General features: G+C 55.2%; 4 protein-coding genes across 17 annotated transcripts; all 4 read right to left on the reverse strand.

The window, feature by feature from the left end:
• Positions 1–45: 45 nt before the first annotated feature.
• On the reverse strand, positions 46–3,369 carry klhl18 (kelch-like family member 18). Its single transcript, XM_049747779.2, has 10 exons — positions 3,188–3,369; positions 2,589–2,719; positions 2,368–2,508; positions 2,109–2,307; positions 1,808–1,968; positions 1,577–1,716; positions 1,286–1,508; positions 1,106–1,210; positions 896–1,007; positions 46–834 (listed from the first exon to the last, which is right to left on the reverse strand). Exons 1-10 carry the CDS (start codon positions 3,314–3,316, stop codon positions 448–450), a joined length of 1,728 nt encoding a protein of 575 aa, XP_049603736.1. The 5' UTR covers positions 3,317–3,369; the 3' UTR covers positions 46–447.
• A 638-nt stretch (positions 3,370–4,007) lies between these two features.
• On the reverse strand, positions 4,008–7,969 carry LOC125985182 (poly(U)-binding-splicing factor PUF60). Its single transcript, XM_049747805.2, has 10 exons — positions 7,147–7,969; positions 6,941–7,027; positions 6,537–6,584; positions 6,275–6,436; positions 6,088–6,180; positions 5,800–6,013; positions 5,571–5,728; positions 5,430–5,514; positions 5,185–5,354; positions 4,008–4,851 (listed from the first exon to the last, which is right to left on the reverse strand). Exons 1-10 carry the CDS (start codon positions 7,258–7,260, stop codon positions 4,552–4,554), a joined length of 1,431 nt encoding a protein of 476 aa, XP_049603762.1. The 5' UTR covers positions 7,261–7,969; the 3' UTR covers positions 4,008–4,551.
• A 247-nt stretch (positions 7,970–8,216) lies between these two features.
• afg3l2 (AFG3-like AAA ATPase 2) lies at positions 8,217–13,611 on the reverse strand. 3 transcript variants are annotated; one of them, XR_007487233.2, is made up of 18 exons: positions 13,368–13,610; positions 13,037–13,121; positions 12,906–12,968; positions 12,664–12,800; positions 12,315–12,467; positions 12,170–12,244; positions 11,900–12,024; positions 11,235–11,511; positions 11,023–11,160; positions 10,800–10,953; positions 10,598–10,705; positions 10,394–10,519; positions 10,100–10,210; positions 9,910–10,025; positions 9,651–9,851; positions 9,386–9,580; positions 8,527–9,299; positions 8,217–8,439 (listed from the first exon to the last, which is right to left on the reverse strand). XR_007487233.2 is itself a non-coding variant. In XM_049747743.2 (17 exons), the coding sequence occupies exons 1-17, from the start codon at positions 13,455–13,457 to the stop codon at positions 9,060–9,062; spliced, it is 2,391 nt and encodes a 796-aa protein (XP_049603700.1). In that variant the 5' UTR covers positions 13,458–13,611; the 3' UTR covers positions 8,217–9,059. The 3 variants fall into 3 exon arrangements, 2 of the variants coding, with proteins under 2 accessions (XP_049603700.1, XP_049603699.1); XM_049747743.2 differs by having other exon boundaries at positions 8,217–9,299; positions 12,318–12,467; positions 13,368–13,611; XM_049747742.2 differs by having other exon boundaries at positions 8,217–9,299.
• Positions 13,612–13,772: 161 nt separating this feature from the next.
• LOC125985127 (discs large homolog 1-like protein) lies at positions 13,773–27,656 on the reverse strand. 12 transcript variants are annotated; one of them, XM_068648627.1, is made up of 25 exons: positions 27,140–27,643; positions 26,062–26,193; positions 25,226–25,380; positions 22,598–22,768; positions 22,026–22,163; positions 20,394–20,447; positions 19,882–19,932; positions 19,674–19,798; positions 19,361–19,530; positions 19,158–19,294; positions 18,957–19,101; positions 18,505–18,637; positions 18,261–18,417; positions 18,082–18,184; positions 17,885–17,999; positions 17,623–17,799; positions 17,483–17,549; positions 16,229–16,604; positions 15,711–15,752; positions 15,545–15,595; positions 15,361–15,462; positions 15,097–15,269; positions 14,830–14,939; positions 14,255–14,346; positions 13,773–14,180 (listed from the first exon to the last, which is right to left on the reverse strand). In XM_068648627.1, the coding sequence occupies exons 1-25, from the start codon at positions 27,156–27,158 to the stop codon at positions 14,074–14,076; spliced, it is 3,102 nt and encodes a 1,033-aa protein (XP_068504728.1). In that variant the 5' UTR covers positions 27,159–27,643; the 3' UTR covers positions 13,773–14,073. The 12 variants fall into 12 exon arrangements, 10 of the variants coding, with proteins under 10 accessions (XP_068504728.1, XP_049603667.1, XP_049603662.1 ...); XM_049747710.2 differs by having other exon boundaries at positions 16,229–16,259; positions 27,140–27,640; XM_049747705.2 differs by having other exon boundaries at positions 16,508–16,604; positions 27,140–27,640.
• Between the last annotated feature and the right edge of the window lie 89 nt (positions 27,657–27,745).

A 27,745-nucleotide genomic window follows, 5' to 3' on the forward strand; every position in this document is an offset into this window, starting at 1 on the left:
GGTCACGTAATGGTCGCTCCCGACTGCACTTTTTGGGACACTCCATACATTCATCCCATAAGCAACTTTATTTCTTTGTCACTTGCAGAAACAACTTTGCTCCACATTCACATTCCTTGCACATTGTATGAATTGGAAGTCATGAGGACCCATTCCTCTTGTTTCCAAAAAGAAGTCCCGGCTGGGCACCACCCTAACCCTATGCGCTTTTATTTTGAAGCAGATGAGCCACTTCCTGTCTTGGCCGGCCAAGAGGAAGCGGCCAGCACGTGCGCGGCGGCCTCGTGATCGCGGCGCCTGCCGGCGGTCAGAACTACCGCGGCCGCAATGCTAACCGTAAGCCCCGGCAGCTCGAGCTACGGTCACCGGCACAAACTTGCCCGGCCTGGACCGACCGCCTCGGCCGACAGCGGACCCGCCGGTTGCGACGGGGTGCGATGGGACCGTTTAGGCGGGCTGCAGGGGGATGCAACCTACGCCTACTCCGCCCTCGTGGCAGGCCATGGGCGCCATGAAGGTCCATCGAGCCGTGTCGGGGTTGAACATCTCCACGGAACCCAGGTTGGTCTGCCCGTCATAGCCGCCCACGGCGTACAGGCGGTCCGACGCCGCCACCAGGGACACTCTGCTGCGCCGCGTGTTCATGGCCGTCAAGTGGCTCCAGTGGCCCGAGGCCGAGCTGAAGACCTCTGCGCCGCTTAGGAATCCTGAACCGTCGTAGCCGCCCACGACATACAAATGGCTACCCAGCACCGCCGCCCCGTGACGGCAACGCTTGTTGGACATCGGCGGCGACGCGTGCCAGCGGTTCGTGTGGTGGTTGTAGGACTCCACCTGTGGGATGCACGAACTGGGTGATGATCGCCGCGTTACGGAAGATGAAGATGCGACTGACCGTGTTGAAGATTTGCAAGCCGTCGTGTCCTCCTGACACAAAGATGCGCCCGTCAAAGATGGCGACGCCGGTGGCGCTGCGACTGGCGCTCATCTCCGTCACCACCGTCCACCTACAACACACAGGTCGTTAGCAGCCAGGCTCCCCACGAAAGGGCGGCCAGTCACGCTCTGCCAGCCAAAGACAAAAGCTCCAGTGGTTGCTCGTGACCTGTCAGTGTGCGGCGAGTAGCATTCCACAGAGTTGAGAGAAGATTTTCCATCGTAGCCGCCACATACGTAGATGTGGCCGTCCATCACCACTGTTCCCATGGCGCTGAGGAACGCCACAAGAGCCGTTAGGCCACGGCGCCCATCGGTGGGCGCCAATGCGCTTGGAGGGCCCGCCCACCTGCGTTGGCTGTTCATGCTGGACACTCTGGTCCACGCGTCCGTCTCGGGGTTGTAGACCTCGACGGTGCTGAGTCGCGACTGGCCGTCGTATCCTCCGATGGCGTACAGGAGCCCGTTGACCACGGCCACGCCTACCCTGCTTCGGGCCGTCCTCATGGGTTGGCAGCGTTCCCAGAAGTTCCCCGTGGGATCAAAGACCTCCACCACGTTCATGGAGTCACCTGTGGAGGAAGGCTGGTTGGGTCAGTTGCGGGACCCGTCTGAGCGTGAAAGTCCCGTCCCCTCGCACCAGAGCTGTTAAGGCCTCCCACGGCGTAGATGAGCGCCATGATGGATGTGCAGCACCTCTGACGCGTCTTGAAGGCCGGTAGGCCGGGAGGGCGACGCTCCGACATCAGGTGGAAGTCTTTGGCCTCGTCTAAGAGGTCCCTGGGGGCCAAAGCGGAGGACACCCGGCCAATGGCAACACGTGAGCCAGTGAGCGAGGAGGATGGGACCTGGTGCTGCCAACGGGGCCTACCTGCATTTGTGGCAACAGCGCACGAGTTCTTCCTGCTGGACTCGCTCCGTCAGGAACTGCGGACGGCAAAGCGGCAGCCGGATCTTGGACAGCAGCTCCGGCAGCAATGATGCCCGCTTAACGCGATCGTGATGGACCCAAGACAGAGCCGCCTCAAACACCTGCAAAGGAAATGCACGGTGTGATCCTTCCATGTCAGCGACGCAAGCTCGCAAAAAAGAACAAAATAGCTTTGGGTCTCCTTTAAAGACAGCACACCACGCTCGAAGGCAGGACCCGATGTGTCGAAGGCGCGTCTGACCTGCTCCTCAGTTTTGACGTTGAGTTCATCGCAGGCCACGAGCTCCAGCAACTCGTCCGTCCGCAAGGTGAGAAACTCGTCCGACAGGGACACATCCACAAAATGCCGTTGCAGGAAATTATTGGCCGAGTCGTAGAGGGCGGCGCACATCATGGTCTCCGCAAACTGCCGCACTCCCAAACAATTCTTGGGATGCAACCTGAAGAACGCCCTCTCAGAAACGTCGGCAAGGTGCCCAAGAAAGAGGAAGTGACCTCACCTGTCCTGCAGGAAGGAGCAGCAAGCGTCTTTGACATTCTGCAGTTGCAGGAAGCTGGAGCCGATCAGGAGCGCCTGAACGTTCTGCTGGTCGATGGCCACGTGGCCGCTATAGGCGAAGTTGATCAGCGCCTCCAGAGCGCTACACACACACAGGCACAACTTGAGGGAAGCCATCTCACGCGGTTTGCCGAGCAGTGTCAGGGCTGACGTTTGCGCTACCTGGGGTCCATTCCTTGCATAAGGATCTCATCCTGTTTGCACTCCACCATGTCGTTGGTGAACATGGCGTGAAAGTACGGGATGGAGGCAGCCAACACGATGCGGTGGGCGCTGAATTTGTGCTCACCCGCCTGTACACAACATTCTGTCACCTTGGTCCAACAAGGGCGGAAGTGGCTTCTCCCTGTAATTCCCAGGCTTTGCAATCGTTACGTTCAGACTGATTGTTTGTTTGTTTCTACATGCACAAGGTGCCAAAAGAACGCGGGTGTGTTTGAGAAATCTTTAACAAGAGTCAAAACCAGTTTGACAACCAAGAGCGTTCATTCACACTTGTAGAACGTAGTGTCAAACACACAACCGATCGCTTCCATTTGGCCGAAGGTCAGTTAGAAGCCTGGACGTCATAGGATGACAACATATGGTGACTGTTTATTCACAAGATGGCCCATAGCCTCTAAATAATGTAATGTCGGCGCCGCAGTCAAAAGTAAGCCGCTATTAATTCCAGTTAGCATGAGCTCAGCACTAAATGCAAGGCTAGGCTATCTTGAGGCTAACTTGACGCTCGCTCGCCGTGCAGAAACGTCAGAATGTACCTTGAGCGTGACGTCACAGAGTTTCCCCTGCCGCCGTATTTCTCCCATGACGACATAGCCTCTTGCCGGCAGGTCGTGCACTGAGAAATGAACCAAATCTTCGAGTTCCTCGCAAACAACCTCTCCCATCGTCAGCGTCGCTAGCTGCGAACTTTGAGCCCTACGAGCCGCCGTACGACACCGACGCCACTTCCTTTTGCCCCTCAAAGCAAAAGTAACCCCAAGTTCGCACGTCGATCGTCGCCTCAGTCAATTAGCGAGATGAAGGAAGGTTGCATGGAAAGTCAAAAAGAAATACGATGTACTGGTTCTAGAGCCTAGGCACATACAGACGAAGGCAAACCAGTCCATTTGATTTCTTTTTTAAATTAAATATGTATTCTACACAATTTACAGCATTAGAAAACGCTGAGATTGTTTTTCTGGAGTTTTCCCTGCTACAGAAACTATACTAAAATAGAAAATATATTTTCCCTCTCATCTTTTTCCGTTTTCATACATTTTTTAAAACGCTCCAGGGAGCCGCCAGGGCGGCGGTAAAGAGCCGCAGGTTACCGACCTCTGGCCTAGGCTGTCGCGTGGATTTATTTTCGTAGCCCCTGAGTGGTTTCAATGGAAACAGGACTGCTGTTTCTCTAGATGACAAAAACAGACAAGGTCTCCTGCATCGTCATCCTCTTCCATGAAACTCAATAAGCAAGACCGCCGCCAATCAGCACCAATTACCTTGTTTGTTGCGGCACGAGCTGTTCCAGCAGTGCCACCAGATGGCGCTCGGATGTCAGCATCATGAGGAAAAACAAACCTCCAAGTGTTGTGCTCAGTTTCTGTGTTTTCTTTAATACAAAACCAAAAGAGAAACTTATAAAATGCTTGCGGGCATTCGATGAGATTCAAACAGTTGTCAGTCAGCTGATGTAACATGGAGCACAGTTGCACGATTGCCAAGAAAGGTCACCATGGTGAGCGCAAGTGGAAGAGCCCCGCCTGTTAACAGACGTCATCGTTCTTTCTGGCAACTTCCCGTCCTTGTCAAGGTACAGCCGAGCGTGGCCATTTCGCCACTCAATTGAGTCCTAATTCTGATGCTCCAACCCAAACAGGAGCTTGCGCCGCCGCGCAGGCAAGTCGCCATTAGCACGCGGCTATGCTGACAGGTGGCAGCACTCCAAGCGTCTTTGCCGAAAGATGGCACTCGGCAGAGCCCGCGCCGACAGACAGGCTCAGCGCCAACAGGTCGTGGTCGTCGGTGACAGACTAGCACTTGCGCTCCCAGGTTGCCGCTGGCTAGCGTCTTCTCCGCCCGCAGGGTAGCCTTGACTTCGTCCGCGCCGATCGGGCATCCTTGGCCAGTCGCTGTGCGTCTATGCCGACAGGTCGTTGTTCTCAAAGCGCTCCTGTTCATAGGCCTCGGCTGCCACTTTGCGACCGCCGAACCAGCGACGGTCTAAAGCCCGGACGGCTCGATTCATCTCAGCCGTGTGGTTGAACTCCACAAAGATCTTGATGATGACGGCAGCGTCGGCGTCCTCTCCCTGCCGCTCCTGGTAGATGACCACTCGCTTGACCTGGCCGAACTTGCCGCACTCCTCCGTCACCTCGCCTTCCAGTTGGTCGTCGATGTCATCCTGGCCGACCATGTTTCTCAGGACCATCACACGCGACTGTGGGCAAACAAGCGCTCAAACGTTACCGTGCGGGTGAGTGCCAAGGCATACCTAACCTAGGGAGCCTCCCAGAAATCCCCCGTAGCCAGAAGTCATTCCAACATAGTCTCAAATAATCACAGCATCGTCCCAAAATCATATAAAACGCCATATGATTGCAAACATTTCATGACACTGCATTCTTCTCAAATGAATTCCAAGGTAGTTCCAACGTAACTGATTTAAGTAATCCCAGTAGTCCCAAATTAGCCCCGCATAGTCCAAAATATAGTTTTGAAAGAGAATCAAAGGGATCCGATTATAGTCGATTATAGTTGTGTGACTTTTTACTTTGTGATTGCGTACGATCTTGTTGATATCATGGTGTCCATCACTCTGTTTACTCGCGTCCAGGTGTGCCCCCTGGTGGAGCTCTTCGTCCATCCTCAGGGCAGGGGGCGCGGCCAGAACAGGATTGACCAGAGCCACTTGAGGCAGCCCGGTTCGAGCCGGGGTCACGCCTGAAACAGTGACATTACACGCAGCGGAGTCAGGGAAGTGGGCGGGATGTGATGTTGAGGCGGCAGGCTTCCCACCTGTGATGACGCCCGGAGCTTGAGCGGCCATGACGCCTTGCGGAAGACCGGCCAGCGCTCGCAGCACTGACGCTCCCACTGGATCCTGAAAGCGACATAATGCCATCATGGCACACGATGACATCATCGGGAGAGACCCACCTGCGCACTGAAGTTGGCGGCCGCGGCCAGGCCTCCAGAGGCGGTGATAAGCGGCACGGGCGGGGTGACGGCCTTCCCAACTCGCAAGTACTGGCCGCCCAGGTCAAACAGGTTCATGGAGGCCACTGCGTCGACAGCAGACTGGGGTTTGTCGTACTCTGCAGGGAAAGGCAAAAGGTGTCAGCCAGCGCGTCGCAACCACACGGTGGCTCTCTTGCAACCGTCTCACCGATGTAGCCGTAGCTTTTGTGGCGTCCCGTGGTGGGTTCGCGAGCCAACATGCACGACTTGATCTTCCCAAAGGCCTCGAAGACGCTCCGGATGTCGCCGTCCGACAGGTCACGATGAACGGACGCCACGTAGATCCTGTTGAAGGCCCGTGCTTCCTCCGCCAACTGCTCGATGATGGGCAGAGCCTGCCCGATGTTACTGGGCCGGCCCACCTGTTCAAAGTACGGAGTCGATTGTTTGACCGTGGGCGGTCTACGGTGGCGAGGGGCGTCCACCTCGAGCCGACCTTAATGTTTCGCCCTCCGAGAACGACAGAGTTCATTTGGTCCAGAGCCAGTTGAGCCGCTTCTGGCGTCTCGTACTCCACAAAAGCAAAACCCTGAACAGGCAAGCGGCGTTTCCCCGCATGACTTGACATTTGGACAACGCTGCATGTTCCATTGGATGCGAAGCACTGGGTTGTGACTTCTGACCTTGTGCTTCATGGTGACAGAGTCAAAGGACATGTCGATGCTTTTGATGGGTCCGAAGGGGATGAAGGCCTGTCTGATGGTGTCTTCGCCCAGCTCGTAGTAGATCGAGCCCACATAGACACGGCACATGATGGCCAGGGCACGCTGGCGTTGAGCCGCCACCTCAACAGGAAGTCACCACCAGCCGCATTAGCTCGCGTCGTCAAAACAAGACATAAGCACCTTTTGTTGACGCTCCACAAAATAAGAAATGACAACTTACTGATTGCAGAGGAGAAAGTTCTCCTAAACCCACCGACAAGGACGCCATCTGACACACACACACACACACACAGATATATATATAAACACACACATATATATACAATGAGGCTCCCACACTCCCGCAACCCTGAATAAGCAGTGTTGAAAACGGATATATGAAAATCTGAGAAATCAAACAGAATTGAATTGCATTGTGGTTCTCCAATTTCCGATTGTCTACAAGGTTACGGAGATGTCTGAATCTGATCGGATGAGCCGGCCCGTGGGTGCGGCCGCCTCAACCCAAGATAGCAAGGTAGGAAAAAGGCAAACAGTCGTGCACAGTTCGATTCGTGAATCATCAGGGAGTCAACGTTGGCCCGACTGGCATCACGAAACGAGTGTACAGGAGTTTGTGTGTACCTGCAGTCCGCTGAGCTGTTGCTGCTGAGCCATGGTCTGCCTGGCCAAAACATTCCGGATGCTTTGTTCCATGGCATACTTCTTGGCCTGTCCAGGTGAATGAGCAATCAGATTATAAGTGCAACAGTTAAACGGAAGATAATCGACTATCAAATTGAGTTGAGTATTTTTGTTCATCGTTTATAGACTTGTCCATTTGGCCTTAACTTCTGCAGCGCCTCCTGCTGGTCGGGGGTGAGCGGCGGCAGGCCGAGCCTCGTCGCGGTGCTGGTGGTCGCGTTGCCTTGTCCGTTCTCCATGACGAGCATGCGCAGTGGCATCACCGCGTCCGCTGGCTTGCCTTACTCCGTTACCCTTGGCGACGCCATTCAAGTGGATTTCCAGCAACACTTTCAACTTTTTCGCATTTATACTTACACTTTTATCTTATGTGATACAACTTTTGGAAGGCTGGAAGTCCAAATTTCTCAACAGCTGTCATAGTTGTACAGACACCATCATTTGACTGTATCTTCCGTTTCTTGGGCTAAGAATGTTATTAACGTGGACGATGGCTTAGCACGCAGTGTTTACGACACGCACAAACAGAGTGGCTCGGTTAGCGTTAGCTTAGCATGCATCTGTCGAAGGAGCAATGTCCAGAAGGAAAAGGTTTCATGTTCCTACCGCACACGCGGCCAGCACCTTAAACTCGAGCTTCAGTCAGGTTCTGTCTCTGCGTGTATGTAGCTGTGAGCGTTCGGTTCGATCCACTGATGAGGTTTTGGGGCGAATGTGTGCGTCTGAATGCCTCTCGTGTGTCGGAGCAGCGCCAGGACACGCTACGTCACTTCCTCTGGCCGCGCTTTCTCATCAATGGTAAAACTTAACTCACAAGATTATAAACACATTTTGTCTTTTTAAATTATCACATTAATTTAGCTATTTATAACAATTCCACATGAAACCCGATTTGAGGTCGAAACTGGAAAAATCCAAATGTTAGAAATGCGACTTCCTCGAATGAAGCATCGTCTCGCGAAGAACGGAAAAAAACGATATCGATTGCTCATTGAAATCCAGCCATGATATGAACTAGTGATGTGCATTCCAGTTCTTTTAAGTGAATTGAATCCTTAGAATCTGTTCACTCATAAGATTCGTTCAAGGAATCGTACACCAACACATTTTACACAACGTAAAACGCATATACATATTGTCATATAAAGCAGTTAACCAAATGTCAGATTTTTGTTTTCATGCTCAAAAAAATAAAAACAAGGGATAAAACACCAGACAAGTTTAAACAGGTTTTAATGTTTATTAAAATAATAATAATAATAATAAAAGTACATTTCAAACCAGCAATCTAATGTGAAACTGCAGTAGATACATTGGATAACAATATTTAGGCGTATATATGCATCCACGTTATTTTAAGTGTTATAAAATAAAGATTACCCAAAGAGAAGTTGTTGCATAACGGCACATCCCTTAATGCAATAAAGTTAGCCGTCAGCCTGGAGAAAACGTGCATAAAAGAAGTGGTATTTCAGTGAGTGGTTCTTTCTTTCCTTGGCAAATCGTAAATCGACATTCTGACTTACATAGTTCACGCCAGGAGGAGACGCAACACGTTCACTGACTGATCCGTTGATGCACGGGAAGGAAGGCAGTTCACCCATTGACTCGTTCGCGAACGGGAAAGTCAGGATTCGTTCCCTCACTGATCCGTTCTCGCGATGAACTGGAAATGCAAATCACTCACTAACTCGTTCACTCAGAGATCCAATTCACGATTCGTTTGTGAACGGGAAGTTAGGTCATTTTCTTCTTCGTTGTTATACGTCGAGGTGGCACCAGCTTCAATGCGCATTACCGACACCTACTGGTTGAAGTCATATGAACTGAAACTGGCTTTTCGGTGTGAAATCAATCATGACGACAAACACATATTAGGTGTGCTGGTGACCAAGGACCTCACCAGTCAAAGAACTTGCACGCTACAACCATTTGAATAAGACAGACATTAGCAGTAGCATTTGGTATTAGTGTGGTGCTCATCGAGCTTTATAATAAAATCAAGTGCCACTGTCGCTTCCACCTCCTCAGGAGCGGTCACATCTGGCAGCAGGTTTATCTAGAAGGGCATCCCTCCAGAAATCTGGTGGGCCACTTGCTCATCCGGGCTCTCCTCCTTGTCCTTCCTCTCGCGGTTCCAGTCCTTGAGGCCGGCAGGCAATTCGGTGTCCTCGGTCTCACCGCCTGTGCCCTCCACCAGCTCTTCGTACGTGGACTTCTCAGAGAAAGGTCGTTTTCCTAGCAGCTCCACCATGTCATTCTTGTCCAGAACCTCCTTATCCAGCAGTCGCAGCGCCACCTTCAGGATCACAAGCGCAGAAGTTGCAGCAGTAGAGCCATCAGCCAGACAAAAGCACCCAGAGCCGGCCTGTCTGCCTGCCTCACCTTCTCCACCTCAGCCTTCTTGTCACTCAGCAGGCTCTGAGTTCTGCGGTAGGCATCTGCGATGAGGTCTCGGACCTCGGCGTCGATGAGGCGTGCCGTGGCCTCGCTGTACGGCTTCTCCAGAACCATCTCGCCCTGCCGGGGGAGTTCGAAGGACACCTGGCCCACCTTGGCGTTCATGCCGAACTGCACGATCTGTGAGAGCCAGAGCCCGCGATGACAGGGAGGTGCTGTGACCCGACTCGGCGCGTCACTTCGGTCTGACCTGCGCATAGGCGCTCTGGGTGACCTTACGCAGGTCGTCCTGAGCGCCCGTGGTGACTCTGCCGAAGAAGATCTCCTCGGCCACGCGACCGCCTAATGTCATGCACATGCGGTCCAGCAGCTGCTCCGTGGTGTACAGGAACTGCTCCCTGGGGAGGTACTGCGCATAGCCCAGCCCACGGCCCCGGGGGATGATGGACACCTGGATGCAGCGTGGGGTAAGCGCACGCCACGTTCACTAGATGGCCGAGTGGGCCCACCTTCAGCAGCGGGTCGGCGTGCTCCAGGAACCAGCCGGCAACGGCGTGTCCCGCCTCGTGATAGGCCACCGTCTTCTTCTCGTCAGGCTGGAGGACCTGCGTCTTCTTTTCCAGGCCTGAAAAGAGGAATAACATGTTCCCAAGTACGGTGGGGTGCAGGGCCGGCCGGCCGGCCGGCGGAGGCGCTCACCTCCGATGACCCTCTCGATGGCCTGCTCAAAGTGCTTCTGCTGGATGGCGTTGCACAAATGCCGTGCAGCAATGAGGGCCGCCTCGTTGCAAACGTTGGCGATGTCCGCACCTGCCGAGCACATGTTGCCGTCTGATATCGGACTGAGCCTGAGACAAGCGTTTTAGGAGAGAGACGCGGGCGCTCAGTAGCAACCGCCGGCCGACATCTTCATCTCACGATAGTGGCCCCGCATGCAAGATTGGACTTGATTCTTGTCTGGTCAAGGCTTCACCTGCTTGCTTCTGACCTTACCTGAGAAACCAGGTGTGAGCGCTGCCATTTTGCGGGCCAAGGCATCTCTATCTGTGACCGAGTCCAACTTGAGAGGTCGAAGGTGGACTTTAAAGATGGACACTCGCCCTTTGATGTCGGGAGGACCTGAAATGACAGGTGTGAGTGACGGCAGCGTGATGGCAACGGCGCTGGGGAGAGTGACGCCTCGCCCCACCCGCTCACCGATGTAAATTTGCCTGTCGAAGCGTCCCGGCCTCAGTAGCGCCGGGTCCAAGATGTCCGCCCGATTGGTTCCCGCCAGAACCACCACATTGGTTGCCGTGTTGAACCCTGCAACATGCAAAAGGGAGCGTCAGGCGTCTTTTATTGTTGCTTTCTAAGGGCTCGGGCTGGCGAGTGGAGCGGCGCCACGACGGCGTCTGACCGTCCATCTCCACCAGCAGCTGGTTCAAGGTATTCTCCTGCTCGCTCTGCCCCCCGAAGTTGCCCCGCCCCCGCTTGCGTCCCACCGCGTCGATCTCGTCGATGAAGAGGATGCAGGGCGCGTTCTTCCTGGCCATGACGAACAGATCCCGGACCTGTGCGGGCAACGCGGTCAGCGAGCGCGGACGGGGAGCGAGAGCGCTAGGAGATGAGCCGGCACTCACCCGGGCTGGGCCCACGCCCACAAACATCTCCAGGAACTCGGAGCCGTTGACGGTAATGAAGGGAACGTTGGCCTCGCCCGCCGTGGCCTTTGCCAGGAGGGTCTTCCCCGTCCCAGGAGGCCCCGTCAGGATGGCGCCCTGGCAACGGCGAGAACGGCGAGGAAAGCGTCAACGGAGCCGCCCTGCCAGCCCCCACCCCGCCCCGAGCTGACCTTGGGGATCTTAGCGCCGAGGTCCTCGTACTGTTTGGGGTTCTTCAGAAAGTTGACAAACTCCATGATCTCCAGCTTGGCCTCCTCGCATCCGGCCACGTCTTTGAACTTGACGTCGATTTCGTCCTTGAGGATCTTGGCGGTGGTCTCGCTGACACTGAACAAGCCGCCCATGCCACCGCGGCCAGGCCGGCCTGCGCCCGCCGGGCCTCGGCGCAGCATGAAGAGCAGGAACCCGATGATAAGGGCGGTAGGCAGCATGCTCAGGAGGAAGGTCCTAACGTACAGGGTCAAGAAAAGGCCCTCTTTCACACCCATTTCAACTTCAGCGCTGTCCTTGGAGACGCTCACAAATACGTGCTCCGTGTAGCCAATTGTTTGGAGAGCTTTCAACTGGACGAGTCGTCAACACTGGCCCTGGGCGGGGCTGGTGTTTCTAGGTTATTCCACCCGCCGCTACTTGTGCTCATTTAGTCAGCACCTCCAATTGGCGTGTGCTGAACGCCGATCAAGACTCACGAGTTGAATTGAGGGAGCTCCCAAAAGAGAGATGAAAAGGCCCCACCCAACAAGTCAACTCATCCAGGCTTGGCCCTCACTATTTGTCTTTGTGAGCACAGCAAAGGTTGGTGCCAGGCTTTACGAGGCATTTGGAGGTTGCTCACCCGTCGCTCTCTGTGGTGTAGACCACGGGCACGCGGTTCTCGCCCTCGATGCCCAGTTCGTTTTGGGCATTCTCCAGGTTCCTCTCAAAGGTGTCCACACTGCCGATGTTGAACCACACGTACTGCTGCAGGGACAAACGGGCGCGGCGGCACGTCACCGCTTGACGCTAAGGAGGCTAGCCCATGTGGGAACGACTTGAAAATCGGCAACGGCGAGTCGCGCCCGCATGCTCCCTCCCTCCCTCCGCATCTTCTAGACGGCCAACTCACCCCCTCCACAGGCATCTTCCCGGGTGAGAAGACCACTTTAACGTAGCGCTTGTTCACCACCTCCAGCCTGTCCACCTGCGACACAAAGACGAGGACCGCCGTCAGCACCGTGGTCATCGTCGCTATGATGTCGGCGTTCCCTCACCACGCCTTTGGACAAGATGTTGTTGACAAAGTCCTTCCAGGTGACCTCTCGGCTTTCGTCCCTGAACAGGAAGTAATAGGCCACGGCGGTCCAGAAGGCCACGCCGCACAATAGGGTGATGCGGAACTCCTTCTCATCCCAGGGAATGTCACCCTACAAGCAAAGGCTTCTGTTCTCATCTTCTCCTCACCATTACGGGACGTCGGACACTTGCAGGAATGTAAACGACATTGCGCCTTGGATCACGTGATCCGTCTTGTTGAGGATAGCGAGCAATGGGCTGGCTTGGCCTGATCGTCTGGCACGCCGCCGTTCACAGCGTCCAGCTGGTGCGCTCGACTGCACTCACCTTCTGCAGACGGCTGTACCAGTTCGACTCCTTCCGTCCTCCTCGTTTTCCATCGCCTCCTCGTTTTCCATCGCCTCCTCCCGCTCCGCCCCCTCCGGATGGCCCCGCCTCTGCTGGAGCGTCGTCAGCTTTGTCGTCTGTCCGCACACAAATAAAAGTCCACATTAGGGCTGAACAATGAATGAGGTATACATGGAAACCGTAATTCCGGACAATTCTGGACTACGCCAGTTGAATCTTACCTTTGTCTGGTGAAAGAGCTTTCTTGGAATTCTTTCCACTGTCGGGAAAATACTTCTCAAAGCCTGCAGAGACAAGCAAACGCATCAGTGCAAGTTTTTTTCAGAAGAGTAAGATGATGCTGACGAAGCACCTTTGGGGGGTCTGGAGGTCAGACTCCGACAGGCCAACATCAGTTTACTCAATAAAGTCCGCTCACTCGCCAGCCGTCTTGTCGCCTGGCCGACAAACAAAACGCGAGCCATCATCATTTTGTTCGCAAGAGGTGCGAAAAAGGCGATGAGCGGGTTAGTCAAAGCAGTCCCGACTTCTCTCCACTCGAAAGTTATGACGTCAAATGCAATATGACGGGGAATCCGGACCCACTTATCTTTTTTTCAGATGCAGTTGAAGCGATGTGCAACCTTTCGGACGTGTTTGCTCGGCTAGCGGTATGAAATGAGAAGGGACAAGGGGGCACCTACCAGCAGCCCGCTGGAGGCGGGTGAAGGAGCAACGAGAAGTCGCAGCACCTTACAGCAGCCCACCGACAAGCGAAGGTAGCGGTGAGCCATGGTCACGCAGACCGAGGAAACGGTGACGACTTCAAAAAGCAACTCTGGAGCGAGGGTGTTAAGGGACACTCCTCAAGTTCAACATCGCGGTTCCGTAAGCGTTCCAGTCCGCCATGTCTGTTGTGCGTAGCTTCTTCGACACGGTGACAACGGTGTGTGGCAGTGAGCAGCGCCCCCTGCTGGAAGTAGCGTCATCATATCCGAGTCAAAGTCCGTCAATGTCACTAAAGTGTGGAAGTTGAGCCCATTATGCTGTTTCTGATAAAAAGCGCCGTGAAGTGCTGCTCATCCCCACAGGAAAAACAACAGAGCCAATTCCTGTTTCTGTTTTTATTTGGTTAAGAAAGAAAAATAAGACAGGAAGTGATCAATCTTCTATGGTGATAATCATGAGGATCAATATAGACTTTGTGGTTTATATGAAAATAGGCAGCGGAGCAGGTTCAACTCTTGCCCCGCCTCACAAGCACGCCACAAGAAACCGGCTGGCTCGTTAGTCAAATTCGTTAAGCTGACTCCTCCCCCTCACCTGGGTGTGCTGAGGGAGCGGCGGTGCTGATGCGCGGCCACGCCCCTTCATGATCCAAGGTCTCGGGGGAGTTTGTGGGGGATGCGTTCAGAGCTTCTCCTTGGACTGCACCCAGATCAAGGATCCTGAGTGATCCTCGATGATCTGCTTGCTCTGCTCGTAGATCTCCTCCAGTGTGTCGCCTTGCACGATGGCTGCCCGCACACATATCATCACATTTGCGCTGAGACGGCAATTTGAGGCGGTTTAAAAAGTGCTTATTCCCAACCTGTGAAATGTTCCGTAAACTCGTGTTCCAACTTGGCAGCTCGCTCAAACGTCTTCCTGCTTTGTTCCTCCGTCAGACGCTTGTTCATCTCCCTGACACACACAGGCGATTTTTTTTATGCATGTGACAGCATCTGCTTCGTGAGCGTACATAAAGAGAGAATAAGCACGTTTGTGTTTGCCTAAAACTAAAAGTGTAAAACCCTTGGTTTCGGACGGACGGACAGACGGATAGCATCTACATACACACATACACAGACAGACGGACGGACAGCATCTACAGACAGACAGACAGACTTTATTGATCCTGAGGGGAAATTATTTAGTCTTATTTTGTGAAATGGAGGCGACTCAAGGTTCAAGTGTTGTTTGGCAATCGTAGTTTACTTGACACAATACTGTGCCATCGTGCCAATATGCACACCCCCCAAAAAAACAACTAAAATCAAGACTCCAGGAAATAAAAACCCATGACAAGGATGGATTGTTGAAATAAAAATAAGTAAAACAAATTGACTGAATATTAAGACACCAAAAGATCATGAAAAATGATCAGAAGAAGTGTGTGTGTCTTACATGATGTTCTGGACGGACTTGGGCTTGATGAAGATGGCGATGGGATGAAGCAGCGCCGCCTGCAGCCGCTTGATGGCGTTGCCCGACACGTCCAGGATGCAGTGCTTACCCTACATGCGTGCCAGTGTCATATTAGCTTGAATAGGAAAGGCTGCGGCGGGGCGGCACCGTGAGCTTTTGCCGCTGTACCAATCGGTGCTCGTTAACCTTAGCAGGAAGCTGACCGACTCAAAGGTTAAGCAAGGACGGAGGGGACGAGCCGCCCACCTTGTCGGCCACCTCTCGCACCGACTGGACGCTGGTTCCGTAAAGGTGGTTGTTGTACTGTCCCGCCTCGATGAACTTGTGCTCCTGGATGTCCTTCTCCATCTGCTCACGTGATGCCACAAAGTGATAATCCCGAGCGTCCACTTCATAGTCGCGTTTGGGTCGTGTGGTGTCTGCAAAGAACGGAGCAAATGCAAAGGTCGCCCCGGGCTGGCAAAAAAGAGGAGCGACGAGAGACGCCGGGCGCTGCCGACGGCCACTCACGCGGGACGCAGGACCCAAACTTGTCTGGGAACTCCGAGATCAGGTCGTCGTTGATGCGGTCCTTCATGGGGCCCAGGATGATGACTGGTCGCGCGTAACCCACTGGACGGGACAAGCAAGATGGTGGGAGTCAGACCTCGGCTTGGCTCGGCTTGCCGCCGGGGCCTGGGCTCGGCTGCCTCACCTTCTTGCTGTGTGACGGCTTCGTACGACAGAACCGACTCCTCCTGGCCGCCTGTCCACAAACGCTCCAGTTGATTCCAAATCCAATTGAAGGAAAAGTACAGAAGCGCCAATACTCGCAAATGTTTGAGGAGAAAGAGTAAGTGGTATGACGCGACGCGACTTACGGCAACTGCTCTCACTATCGCTGGCGTTGGACGTGGCGTGTTCTGAAAAGACAAAGGAGGTCAGCTGTCCGTCCCAAAAGGGGTAAATCGTAGCATGAGCGCGCCGCCGTCCGGGTCACGCCTTTGGAAAGGCTTTGTGGGGTAAAACAAAGTCTCGTTCAGCAGAAGGTGGAGCCTGAGCCATCTTGACAACGAGCGAGATGCCCGAGGGAGGGGAAGGGAGGGGAAGGGCAGGGGCGGCCAGGCAAGGTCTGCTGCCGCCCCTCGGTCAGCTGAGAACTACATGTTGATCGAGGCTGAGCGCCCCACTTTGCTCCGCGGCCAAAATGCCTTTACGGGCTTCTCTCGCCTTCTCAAAATGGCCGATATCACGCTTAGAGCAATGCACGTGTGCTTTGCAAAAAACGCCATATTGATTTTGTTGCCAAAAGCAAAAATGCTGAGCTATTTTTACAACTATCCGCTCGAGAAACACTGGCTGGCGAGCAGTCCAGCCTCGGGGGGAGGGGCGGACTCACTGCGTCCTTTGGCGAGGATGTCGATGGCGTCCTGAAGGCGACAAGAGAAGAAGAAGCACAAACAGGAAGTTACGGCATCGCAGCGACAGAGCGAGAGAGCAGACGTGATGCGACAGAGGACGACGCCGTTTGGGTCGGCCGGCCGGGTCCAATTGAGGGAGAAAAAACAAAACAAGGTGGGTGGCACGGGATCGCGGCTGATCTCTCTTCCTGTCGCTGACCGATGAGCAGGGCGGGTGGGCGGCGCCCCCCGGAGGCGGCGGCGGGCCTCGTACTCACGCTCCACGTCGCTGCTGTCTTGCTCGCCGCCGTCGCGACTCTTTCCGAACAGGAAGGACCTGGCCAACACGCCCTTTCTACGCTTGTCGCCCGACAGCTACAGGAAGTGGATAGGAAAGGGACAGGAAGGCGTCTAAACGTCAGGCGCTCGCGTGTTGACCATACGGTCAAAGCGGTCAACAGTAGGCACCGCTCGGGACACAAGTCTCCCGCAAACACGCTCTCTCTCTTTCTTTCTCTCTCTCACACACACACACATGCAGGTACAGGTGAGGGGGCAGCGCAAGAGACAAAAGCGTTGCCATAGCAACAGCGCAAACGCAACACCTTGATTGTTGAAATGTTTGGAGGAGGCCTGGCTCCATGTGAGGGATGAGAACAACAAAGAGGAGGAAGATGAGGCAGACATCCACGTCAAGAGTTACATTGGCTCATGCGCGTCGGTCAGGCCGTTCGCCAGCAGCCGTAATGACGTCACCACCGCCGCCACCGCCGGGATGCTCAAAGATCAGCGACATGCGGTTAAGATCAGCTGCTTTTGTCGCGCACGCGCTCGATAATATGTGGAGCGAGCATAGCAAAAACATTGCGAGATTCCCACAGCATCAAACGTAAACTCACAACAGGAAACAACTACATGCTAACAAAAGAGCTCAGGTGCCGATAGGAAGGGCTAACGTGCAACGTGCTAACACAACAGGTGCTACAAAAGGAGCTAACATGCTGAACGAATGCTAAGAGGGCGAGCTAATCCGTACGAATGATTGGACAACAGTAAAAGCACAAAACCGGCAGCACGGCGAAAGGCAAGTTCGAGACCCCCGCGTCACATACGAGCCGGCCGTAACAAAGAAGAGCTCATCTGCTTCATGCTGAGTGCAGCGCGCGCCAACATGCCGGAAAAGGTGTTAAAAGCAAGCAGCTAGCTGGCTCAGATGCCAAGAAAAAGAGTTTCATGTTCTCTGCCCGACTCACCCCTCGATCTCGAGACTTGGGGTTGAACTTGACCGTCTTCAACCTGGCTCGCTCTTTCTTCTCCACCCTGTCAGCCAATCAAAGCACGTCAAATTGAGCAATCTGCGCGAGCAGGGTATTGGCGTGAGCGAGCGACAGACCTCCTCTTGCTGGGTATGACGCCGACCTCTTGGACGTCCCCGGTGGCCGTCATGTGGCGTGCTTGCCACCACTCGTCATCGGAGGCGTTGACCACGTGCAGGATGTCCCCAAACTTGAAGTTGAGGCCCTGACTGGGGAGACCCGAGTCGCGAGTCCTGTCGTAGTCGAACAGCGCCCTGCACGGGATGGGGGCCGCATGTCAGCAGGGGGCGGGGTTGGCCGTGGGCAAAGGCCTTGGGCAAAGGTTGTGGCTTCTCCCACCTAACATAGAGCGACCTCTTCTGGCTGGTCCTGAGGGATCCTGATCCGGAGCTGATGCTGCTGTTCATCATCTGCTCCCTCAGGTCGTGGATCTTGGCCTCAAAGCGGCCGTACTCTGCGCAGGAAAGGCCACGCATCAAGCCCTGGGCAGATTCCACTCGGCTGCTCCACCTTCTTTTTGCAGCGGCGTGACTCACCCTCGGGTCTGTAGTGCGCCACAATGGCAACTGTCTGCCCGGCGTTCTTGAGCGCGGCCGCCGCCTGCTCATGCGTGGCGCTGCGGAGGTCCACACCATTTACCTGCGCGCATGCCCGCACCAACCTTGTTTGAATCACTCCCAGTTTCATTTGGGAGGCCACGGCGGCGGCGACGTACCGACACAAGGCGGTCGCCCTTCCTCAGCTCCCCGCAGAGGTCGGCGGGTCCTCCGGCCAGGATGAAGGAGATAAAGATGCCTTCACCGTCCTCGCCGCCTACAATGTTGAAGCCCAGACCCGTGGTGCCACGGTGCAGGACCACCCTGCGGGGATCCCTGACGGAACAGGGACAGAGATGCATGCTTGACCACAGCGCATTCAACATTTTAGGAAACGAAATTTTAGGAAAAAGCGCAAGGTACCATGAGGCCACGTCATCTCCCGGCGCGCCCTTAGGCGTTGGCGAGTAGCGTCCGGATGTGGCTGGCGGGGGGAGGGGCTGAGACAGCAAGTTGATGGGGGCGCCGATATGATTCTCCAGGTGCTGAGCGAACACTAACGACACACAAACACGCTATTAGGTGGACACGCCGCAGCCCAGCGCAGCACATAGTGGGGAGGAGAAGAAAGGCAGCATGTGAAGAAAAATGAAGCGTGAGAAGGAAACAGAAGTTGGAAGAAAGAGCGAAAGGAGGAGCTATGAAAATACCAACAATGATGAGTGGGGCAAAAAGAACAAGAAGATGACCAAGAAAAAAAAAAGACGTGGAGAAGCGGCCAAAAGAGAAGGAAAAGTACAAGACGAGGGAAAAAGCATAGGAGAAAAAAAATAAGGAGTGTGAAGATGAGGAGGTTGCGGCGGGTGGCAGTTTACAGCCGTCCGGGCGCGGTGCGTCGGCGGTGTCGGCCACGAAGACGTTGTTGGGCTTTGCCACTCGCAGGTGGACCACATCGGGCGTGTTCTTCAAGGCAGTGACGGCGTGCTCGTGGCTCACCTCCTCCAGACAGCAGCTGTTGACCTGCATGGCACTCGCGTCACTCACCAGCGGGCGGGCGAGCGAGGCCGGTGGCTCACCGCCAGGAGCTTGTCCCCGATCTGCAGCCGCGCGTCCCTGTGGGCGGCGCCCCCCTCGATGATCTTGGTGACGTAGATGCCGTTGTCACCCGGGATGTGCTGGTTGCCCACACCCCCCGCGATGCTGAAGCCCAGACCTAAAACGCCCACACGCAAACCATGCCATGCCATGGCACACTTGCCGTCGAGTTGCCGCCGTTTACCTTTGGGTCCCTTGACCAGTTTGATGTCGGCGACTCGGTCAGCCTCGAATTTGCGCCGTCGGACGTACAGCCGCACTAAAGAGCCCGCCTCCTTCAGCGCCTCCACGGCGCGACTGTGCGTCACCTGCCGGACGTCCACCTCGTTCACGCGCAGGATCACGTCGTTCACCCTGAAAATCATCGTCATCACATCCTCGGTGGGGGAAAAACATTGAGTCCACAACAGCCGAGAGCGAAAAAAAAAAAAACAGAGGGTACGCGAAAGCCGAGGAGAGGCGATCAGGTGACGTGTTGCATAATGTAGGTGGCGCACCTGAGACGGCCATCCTGTGCAGCGGCGCCCCCCGCGATGACTTTGGTGATGAAGATGCCGGGGTCCTCTCCGACGTGGGGGTTGTCCACGCCACCCGCGATGCTGAAGCCTAGGCCCGAGTTGCCCTGGACGCAGGCAGCCAGGCAGTGGGTGACATGGCTTGGCTAGCGGCGCCAAAGGGCGCTGGCAGAAGAGTGCGTGCGCTCACCCTCTCCAGCGTGATCTCCTCGTACTCGTAGTCGGTCTCGCCGCCGTTGACCTGTGGGCGGGTACACAAGTTGGAGGAGAAGTGCAGCTTGCCGGCATCTTCTGCCTCCTTGCCTGCCACCAACTTTGAGGGTGCTAAAGTGGCAATCTGGCTACAAAGTGAACGTGCGAGACAAGTCTCAAAGTAGCGCTGTCCTAGCCGCTGCCCGCTTCCTCACCCGGTGGTGCCCCCGGAATAACTTGCTTAGTTTTGCCTCGCCGAGCGCACCCCAGAATAATTTGCTTTGCCGCAGTTCCTCGGTCCTGATTGACAGTTTTTGCTTTCATCTGCTAAAAATGGCGTTTATCGTCGACGAGGTGCGAGGTTCACTCACGGCGCCCGAGGGACTTCAGAAATATCGAGAGCCAAAGCTAGCACATTTGTGCACGCCGAGACGGCGTAAAGGGATTTTGAGCGGATGTTTTGTGGGTGTCGTCCCCTTGTTGCACGACACGGGCTTCCGTGACACTCACGTGAGGAGGCGTGTCCAGGCTGTCGGCGTCGACTAGCAGAGGAGGAGGGTTGGCCTGAACGACAAGAGGACACACACAGAACACACACGCACACATCAATAAAGAGCGCCAAGGTCGCACAGGACTTTGAATTGATATTTGACTGTTTCGAATCAAATGTTAAGAATTTTGGCGTGGCGGTCTTGTCGCTTGAGCGTGACGGGAGGAGCGAGCCTTTGTCCCGGTGAAGCTTTGCCGCAAGGCTAAAACGAGCACCCATCGAGCGCGCCAAGCTCACAGAAGCCGAGGCATCGATCTCCTGATAAAAAAGCCATGGGCCCAAAGCGCTCCACCGACTTGCTCTGTCCATCAAACCAAGCATCTTGGCAGCGAAGTGTCATGACGGCGGGAACCATTCAACGCTCTTCACTGAATTAATCGGACGGAATACGGGTGACTCGTCGGAAAAGTCAAACTGAGTCCGTTTACAGTCAATCTCACTCTTGCTGGCGCAGGATAGGCATTTCTTTGGCTCAAAGAAGAAGAAGAAATCAATAAAAAATAAAATCAAAACGGATGACAAACTGGAAAGCCAAATCCCACACTGGTCCAAGCAGAAAGGTGTGGAGGGGCTGCCAGACTACCTTGATGTAGGAGGGGGGTTGCAGCCGGGGCACGGCGGAGCGGCCGCTCGCCACCTTGGCGCCGGTCTTGGTAGGACTCTTCTTGACGCTGTCGCGCAGGTTGAGGAAGCGGGAGCGAGCGCGGCACGACGGTGGCACCGCGCACGCCGTGAAAGTCGCTAGCGAAGCTCGCAGCTGCGGGCGGGCCGGGTCGGCCCGCTCCCGCCCGGGCTTGCGTTCCGAGGGTAGGAGCTGCCACGAGGACATGAAGGAGATTCCCGGCCGGCGCTCGCAACGAATGTGACGGCAACGGTCAGTTGGGCGGGCGGTGGCGTGTAACGCCTGACGGCCTCGGGCAAGGGAGGGCGCGTGTCAGCGGTGCCGGGCGGGTACGCGGGGGGGCGGGTCGCTGCATGAATAATCAATGTTCCCCTCGAGCGGCCGCGCGCGCTCGTGAGCTCTTGTGTGGGAACGTGACCGTGGCGGGCGAGCGCTCGCACGCGTGATGACCAGCTCGAGTCAGTTTTGTGTCTCAGTTCAGTTGAACAACCGGACTTTGTCGGTGAAAAACTAACTAATTACAATTGACTGCAATCGGTGCAAAACTAACCCAATTGTAATTGAGTGAACCGCGTCCAAAGTTTGATGAAACCTGGTCTAAAATTGCATTAAGGCTGAACTCAATCAAGATTGACAGCGCCAACTCAGCCAGACCTGGACCGGGATGACATCAAAGTCAAGCGCCAAACACCATCGGGTCACATGCTGCGATGTTACACGAGTGCCATGTTGCACTTGGACTGGGTGTGTGTGGTTTGTCAGCATCACGCAAACTTTTCAGCGCAAAAGACAAATGGAGCACCTTCGAGCCACGCCGACTTCTATCTGGAATGAGCAAAACTCGGGTTGAACCAAAACTACACCGCTACTGCCTCTATTTTGCTAAATCTGCCTTACAGTTTGTCCGGGCGTTTCCTAGATGGCGGTCACGGCTCGGGGACACACGCAGAGCAGAGCGGGGAGGCTTTACCTGGGCGGGAGGGTAGGGGTTGGAGGAGCAGGACGGGAGGGGGCCGTCGTCACCATGAGGGTAGAGGGAGGGAGGTGCGAGGGAGGCGGGGAGCTCCGGCCCATCCGAGCCATCAAACAGGCGCTCCAGCGAGGCCACCTGCGGGACACAGGCACCGACACGGAGGCTGACACGGGGCCGGCCGGGGAGCGCACCAGATACCAGTCGCGAGAAGGGAAGGAACACTTTGAAATGACTTTGGCGTCAACCCCGAGGCGTTTTTAGATCTCCGGAAGACAGCGTTTGATATTTGCTGCTACGTTAACGTTGTTTTCGTTGGAACAAGGCGTGAGCCGCGTGCGCCGAGGGCCAGGCTCAAACTCAGACTGAACCCTACACAAAGGACTTTGGACTCAAATGAGACTTGACGCGCAAGAGTCATTTCAAAGAGTTGCCAACATTTCTCTCGCTGCTACAATGGTCTCTTCCAAATAGGGGTTTCTGTCATTTCAAAGAGTTGCCAACATTTGTCTCACGGCTGCGGTGGTCTCTATCGAACATGCGCACAGCGAGCGTTTGTAGACATGCGCTACCTTGACGGGGGAGATGTGCGCATGGGTGACGTATCCGTGTACGTTCTCGATTTGGGATAGGTTCTTCTCGGCCACCTGGACCAGCTCCGGAGCACCGGCCGCCTCCTCTGTGAGCTGCGGAGAGCTCCGCTCCTCCGGCGGCGACGAGTCCTCATCCTGTTGCCGGTACTTCTGAAACAACCGAATAGGAGACGATTGGGCCGAGAGAGGACGAGGCGGCGCCGACGCTCGCGGGCCGAGCGCAACCGTGATGCAATGAGGACGTGGGCGACGACAAAGCATGTGACGACAACGGTGGACAGAAGTAGCGCAGAGAGCCTTCTTGAGAGAGAGAGAACACTCTCTGCTCACCGCCAGATTTATTCTGCCGCGCTCTCCTTCGCCGACTTGAGCTGTCAGATCCATGGGCCGGATGCGACCCGTGACATCGGGCAAATCATGTGCATGGACACAAACTGCGCTAGTGTTGCGCTACTACAGACGGGTCTCGTCTCAAGACCATTTTTTCAGTGGGTTTTTTTGGTGGCCCAAGAAAGCCCAAGGCCAAGAGTGAGGTGCTTGCCCTTGAACCTCTGCAGCGGCAGAATGAGTGTGGGGGACAGGACGGGGCGAGTGGCATCGGTAACGATGGCAGAGCCCTTCTTTTTCAGCCAGAGGAGGCGGAGGAGCGCCGAGCAAAGATGCTAAAAATAGCAACATCAGCAGATGTACCGAGGAAGACGATGGAGGGGCGCCATCAAGAGCGACGACGCAAACATCGAGCACTCCAACGAAAGCTCGTTGACCTAAATTGTCATCCCAAACTTTCCCGTTCAAAAAACATTCGGTCGTCCCACTCAAATAATCGGCCGCCGATACAGTACAGGGTGGATTCTTACTTTTGGCATTCCAACACAAAAACAGTCGAGCATATCAGCCCTCTCCCAATCTCCGCGCCTCAAAAACAAAACCAACGGGTGCTGACAACCAATCGAGTTATCGGGCTTCCTTCGCTGGGGTGTGAAGGGCCCGAAATATTGCCGATGGCTGCGTTTGCGTAACGAAAACTCCAAGATGTGCTTGCCAGAGCAGAGTGCAGATCAAGCGGTACGGCTGCGGGCTCCGAGTTGGAGCCTTGGCATGAAGGCGCGCGGGCGCACCCACCCACCTTGCATCCGAACATGAGCGAGACGGTGCCGTTGACGCACGCCGCTTTGCAGTGGCACAGGACGGGCGAGAAACACTCGGGCGTCCCGTCGTTGGCCGACGGCCGCCTCCCACGGGAGTGCCGACCACAGGAGTGCCGAGCACAGGAGCGCCAACCGGCGCCGCCTCCACCCGCTGTGCCACTGCTGCTTCTCTCCCTCACCATCCGCCCTCATTTCTCACATGGCGGCCAGGGGGAAGGCCATCCCAGAGAGCTTCCTTCATTCAACCCTGCCCCCGCTCAACTCCCCTCCTCTTCCAGTCAGCTCCTCACTGCATGCGTGTGAGGTGGTGGAGGGTGGTCACGTGACTCGCCAATAGCTCGGCGCGCTGTGCCCCAGAGGAAGGTAGCGCATGTCTGACAAGTCAACCAAAGTAAAAATCAACAAAAAGGTATTTGCGCCTCTCCTTCGCAGGTCCGTGCGCTTCTTCAGCGTAGATGCAGAGTGAGCTGATCTGACGTGACACGCCATCGCGGGAGGCGCCGGCTCCGCCGACTCCTCCCGCCCTCTTCGCCTTGGCAACAGCAGAAGACGATGATGATGGCGGGAACTGCAGTGCGCACGCGCGCTGACAGTGAGAGGAGCTGACAGGCTGCCATGTGAGGAGCCCTTTCTCGCAGGAGCCGGCGGCCGCGTATGCGCGCACATGCGCTCAAGTGCACATCTGTTTTGTTATTGTTGGTCCTCCGTCACAAAGGGAAGAGGAGTGCCCCCTGCCGGACATGTGTGGCAGTGCACACGCACGCAGTGGGAGCACCCAGTACCGGCGTGCCCAATACGCGCACTGCGCAGTTAGCATTAGGCCCCGCGCGTGCATTGCGTGACATCATCATCATTATTATTATTCTGTCACATGTTGCTTGTCTAGACTAGTATCGCTGTATGGATTGCAGCAGCGTGTCGTTGTAGAGTAGACTCGTAGCCGCAAAGATGTCGCGGCGTTTCAAATCAGGTAATGAAAAAAGAAAGAGGCGCCTTCATGACAATTATGGTTATGGTTCACATTACTGAATTTTACATATTGACTTCTTAACATATTAATTGATATAAAAAACGTTTTAGACCAGGTTACTAAAAGGCAAGCAACTATTAGGGGGCAGTCTATTAACTGAGGAAATACGGTAAGTGCAGCCAATTTGTTACTTCTATTTTATTATGTCAGGTAGAGGCGGCACCCCCTCTCCCAAAAAAACATTGCGCCGCAAAGCAGTTTTACCACTGTCTATCACTGATTGAGGAATTGGTAATTTAGCGCCCCCTTCAGGGGAATTAGCAATTTAGCGCCCACATCAGCTGCAGACCAGGTGCCCATGCTTGCTAAGAAGTTGTGCACAGAAACTGAGTGACAAGAAAAAATGGCATTTGTTTTTTTTACCAATTTTACAGCACTTTCTTGGCTAAGCAACAAAATATGGAGCATTTGCGCGTGCAGCGCTTTTACCTCGATGCTGGTGCTAAGGCTGGGCAGCGTGTCGGAGGTGACGGTGGCACTTTGGAAGCTGGGGAAGTCCCAGAGAGCCACGCCCTCCGTTGGCTTGGCAGACTCCGCCCATTTCTGGCTGTCCAATAAGGTCACTTCATAAAACTCTTGGATATCTGCAGCCCACGAGAATGAAAAAAAGGCTTCAAACATTGACAAATCAACACGGAAAGTTCACTCAGGACACGGCAACACCGCAACGCGAGCGCGCACGCGTTGAAGCAGAGCCAAGAGGAGAAGATGAGCAGAGGATCCAAGTGAGAGTTGATGTTTGCCATCTGCTGGCATGGATGCGGGCCAGAGCAAGAAGGACAAGAGCAACAACACACTGGAGCGTCCAGGCTGGATTAAGGGGGGTGGGGGGGTGTACGCTCATGTCCTCCCAGGGATTACAAGCAGCCCGGCCCGGCCCGCTGCCTGACTTAATCGGTCGGCCTGAGGCAACGGCGGCAACTGCATCTGGACTCGGGGACTCGCGTGTCGTCTACGTAGGCGAGGCTCGACATCGGGCTCATCGTGGCGCTTTCAGCACAAAGCCACTTCTGCAGAAAGATGCTACGCCCCAAACCAGGAGGCAAAAGTATGCTTTTCGCACACTGTCAGGAATACTTGAGTATTTCTTTCTTTCTTTCGCTCTCTCTTTCCCTCCCTGCCCATCTCTCATGACTGCCATTCGAGCGCCAAGTCACTCGCTGAGGCATTCAGCCTTGAAAGAGAGCGAGGGAATGAAACCGAGCCAGCGTCGAGCGCTGAAAACAAACGAAATGAATCAACAGGGCCAGGCCGCGAGCACGTACCAACAAGGGCCCGGAAGAGGCTGCTCTGGAAGACGTCGATGACCCTCTGGATGGACGCGCGAAGCTGCCACTCGTCAGCGTGCTGCAGTTTGGCCTGGTACTCCTCCAGCAGGGACAGCGCGCGCTGGGCGTCTGACACAGGGAGCCAAAACGGGCCGTCAGACGATCATGTCATCATCACACCAATACGTCGCCTCGCCTTTGTCGATTGTGGCTCAAATTCGACGCGGAAAGCGGACGCGCATATCAGCCGCGGAGTCCGTGCGCACCGGCGTCGAGTGCATCTGCGAGGCGGGCAAACCAAACAAGCGGCTGGGAGCCGACGCGATGTTGGGCAAAGCCAAGTGGCAAAACAGAACCGCTGTTTCCGCAAAACTCTTCCTTCCCGGAAATTGTTTTGCTTAGCCAACGTGGAAGGAAGTCAAACTTGTCATGAACTGTTGCAGTGTTGCCTGGTGACATCAAACCGTCAAGCGCATCATGTAAGAAGGTGACATGACCTTTATTTTATTTGGTTACAGCAACACTAATTCCACACGAGTAACTTGCACACCCGGGACCAGGCGTTGCCAATTCGTCTGTACAACTAATTATTGTGAAGATATTCTGCTCAGTCATCTGGTGACAGAAGCGCCACTCAAGTCAAAGTGTCCCGAGGGTGATCGACGTCCATGCCCGTCCGAGTTCAGAACAACTTGGTGCTTTTAGACGGTTTTGGCGAGCTTTTGCCTTCCGGGCGCGTTGTGTATACTTTGTGTCAAGTTGGTCGCCACTTTGGCCAACCGTCAGCTCTGTCGCAACTCCTTTAGCATGTCGAGCTATGAGGCTAGCTGGCGGGCCTCCGCGGCCCGGTTCGGCCCGACGCAAGGGGCCGGCCGGTCTGCGCAACGCTTTGTCCTAATAACCGACTGACAGACTGACTAAACTTGGACTCCGCTTAAACGCATTTGGGAGTTTCGCTCTCCCGGCGAGTAGCGGCTAGCATGCTAGCTCGCTAGTGAGAAAACGGCTTAGGCTACCTAAGGCACTGCCGGAACCGCAACGCATTCGGAACCGCACACCGGCTTGAGTGTCTCACCTTTTTTTCGGACAGGCATGGCGCCTCCGCTTCGGCTCGATTCGGAGGCGCTTGGCAGCCGGGTTGGGGCTGGGCGGCCGGGAGGACAACGTCCGGACGAGCGGAATGTCGCCGTCCCGACGTCGGCACCGCAAGCCACCAAGTGCAAGATTCCAAACTCAAGCCTGACTGCGGGGAGGGAGGGAGACAGGAAGGGAGGGAGTAATGCGTCCTGCCAGCCCGAGTTCGGATGGGAACGTCCCGAACCGGACTGCTCTGATGGCTCTTCGTGACGTCTCGAACTGCGCGCACTCGCACACACAGGTTGACCCGAACCAAGCCGCTATCCGCCCAGTGCGTGCGTGTGTGTGCGCGCGCTCGCGTTTGCAGGCTGAAGGAGCGGAAAAGAAAATTGCGGGGAGCCAAACTTGCTGGCGGTCAAGTAGAGCTGCGCGCGTGCACGCGCTTTCAGTGCGTTCGTGTCAAAGTTGGGAGAGGAAATCCCTCCGCCACTTCCTCTTCTTCCTTCTTTTTTCCTCTCGTTTCAAACTTTCTCCCAAATGGCGCCCTCTGTCTCTCAGACCTTGTGCGGCGAGGGGGAGAAAAGCGGCAGCTTCTTCCCTCCAT

This window comes from Syngnathus scovelli, chromosome 17 (genome assembly GCF_024217435.2).
Source record: "Syngnathus scovelli strain Florida chromosome 17, RoL_Ssco_1.2, whole genome shotgun sequence".
Taxonomy (NCBI): domain Eukaryota; kingdom Metazoa; phylum Chordata; class Actinopteri; order Syngnathiformes; family Syngnathidae; genus Syngnathus; species Syngnathus scovelli.

What these genes read in the sequence shown, in the direction of transcription:
- LOC125985182 (XM_049747805.2), bottom strand. Translation starts at nt 7,260, where the DNA reads ATGCCACTGCGCATGCTCGTCATGGAGAACGGACAAGGCAACGCGACC. An exon ending in CTGTCACCATGAAGCACAAG is followed by an intron (nt 6,181 to 6,274) that starts GTCAGAAGTCAC and finishes TTGCCTGTTCAG; the next exon opens with GGTTTTGCTTTTGTGGAGTA. An exon ending in TCGGAGGGCGAAACATTAAG is followed by an intron (nt 6,014 to 6,087) that starts GTCGGCTCGAGG and finishes TACTTTGAACAG; the next exon opens with GTGGGCCGGCCCAGTAACAT.
- klhl18 (XM_049747779.2), bottom strand. Translation starts at nt 3,316, where the DNA reads ATGGGAGAGGTTGTTTGCGAGGAACTCGAAGATTTGGTTCATTTCTCA. An exon ending in GGGAGGCCTTAACAGCTCTG is followed by an intron (nt 1,509 to 1,576) that starts GTGCGAGGGGAC and finishes CTTCCTCCACAG; the next exon opens with GTGACTCCATGAACGTGGTG. An exon ending in GCTTGCAAATCTTCAACACG is followed by an intron (nt 835 to 895) that starts GTCAGTCGCATC and finishes TGCATCCCACAG; the next exon opens with GTGGAGTCCTACAACCACCA.
- LOC125985127 (XM_068648625.1), bottom strand. An exon ending in AGGAGATCACGCTGGAGAGG is followed by an intron (nt 19,799 to 19,881) that starts GTGAGCGCACGC and finishes GCCTGCGTCCAG; the next exon opens with GGCAACTCGGGCCTAGGCTT. An exon ending in GTTTACGGAACATTTCACAG is followed by an intron (nt 14,181 to 14,254) that starts GTTGGGAATAAG and finishes GTGTGCGGGCAG; the next exon opens with CCATCGTGCAAGGCGACACA.
- afg3l2 (XM_049747742.2), bottom strand. Translation starts at nt 13,457, where the DNA reads ATGGCTCACCGCTACCTTCGCTTGTCGGTGGGCTGCTGTAAGGTGCTG. An exon ending in GGAAGATGCCTGTGGAGGGG is followed by an intron (nt 12,025 to 12,169) that starts GTGAGTTGGCCG and finishes TTGTCCCTGCAG; the next exon opens with CAGTACGTGTGGTTCAACAT. An exon ending in ACGCCGACCCGCTGCTGAAG is followed by an intron (nt 9,852 to 9,909) that starts GTGGGCCCACTC and finishes CGCTGCATCCAG; the next exon opens with GTGTCCATCATCCCCCGGGG.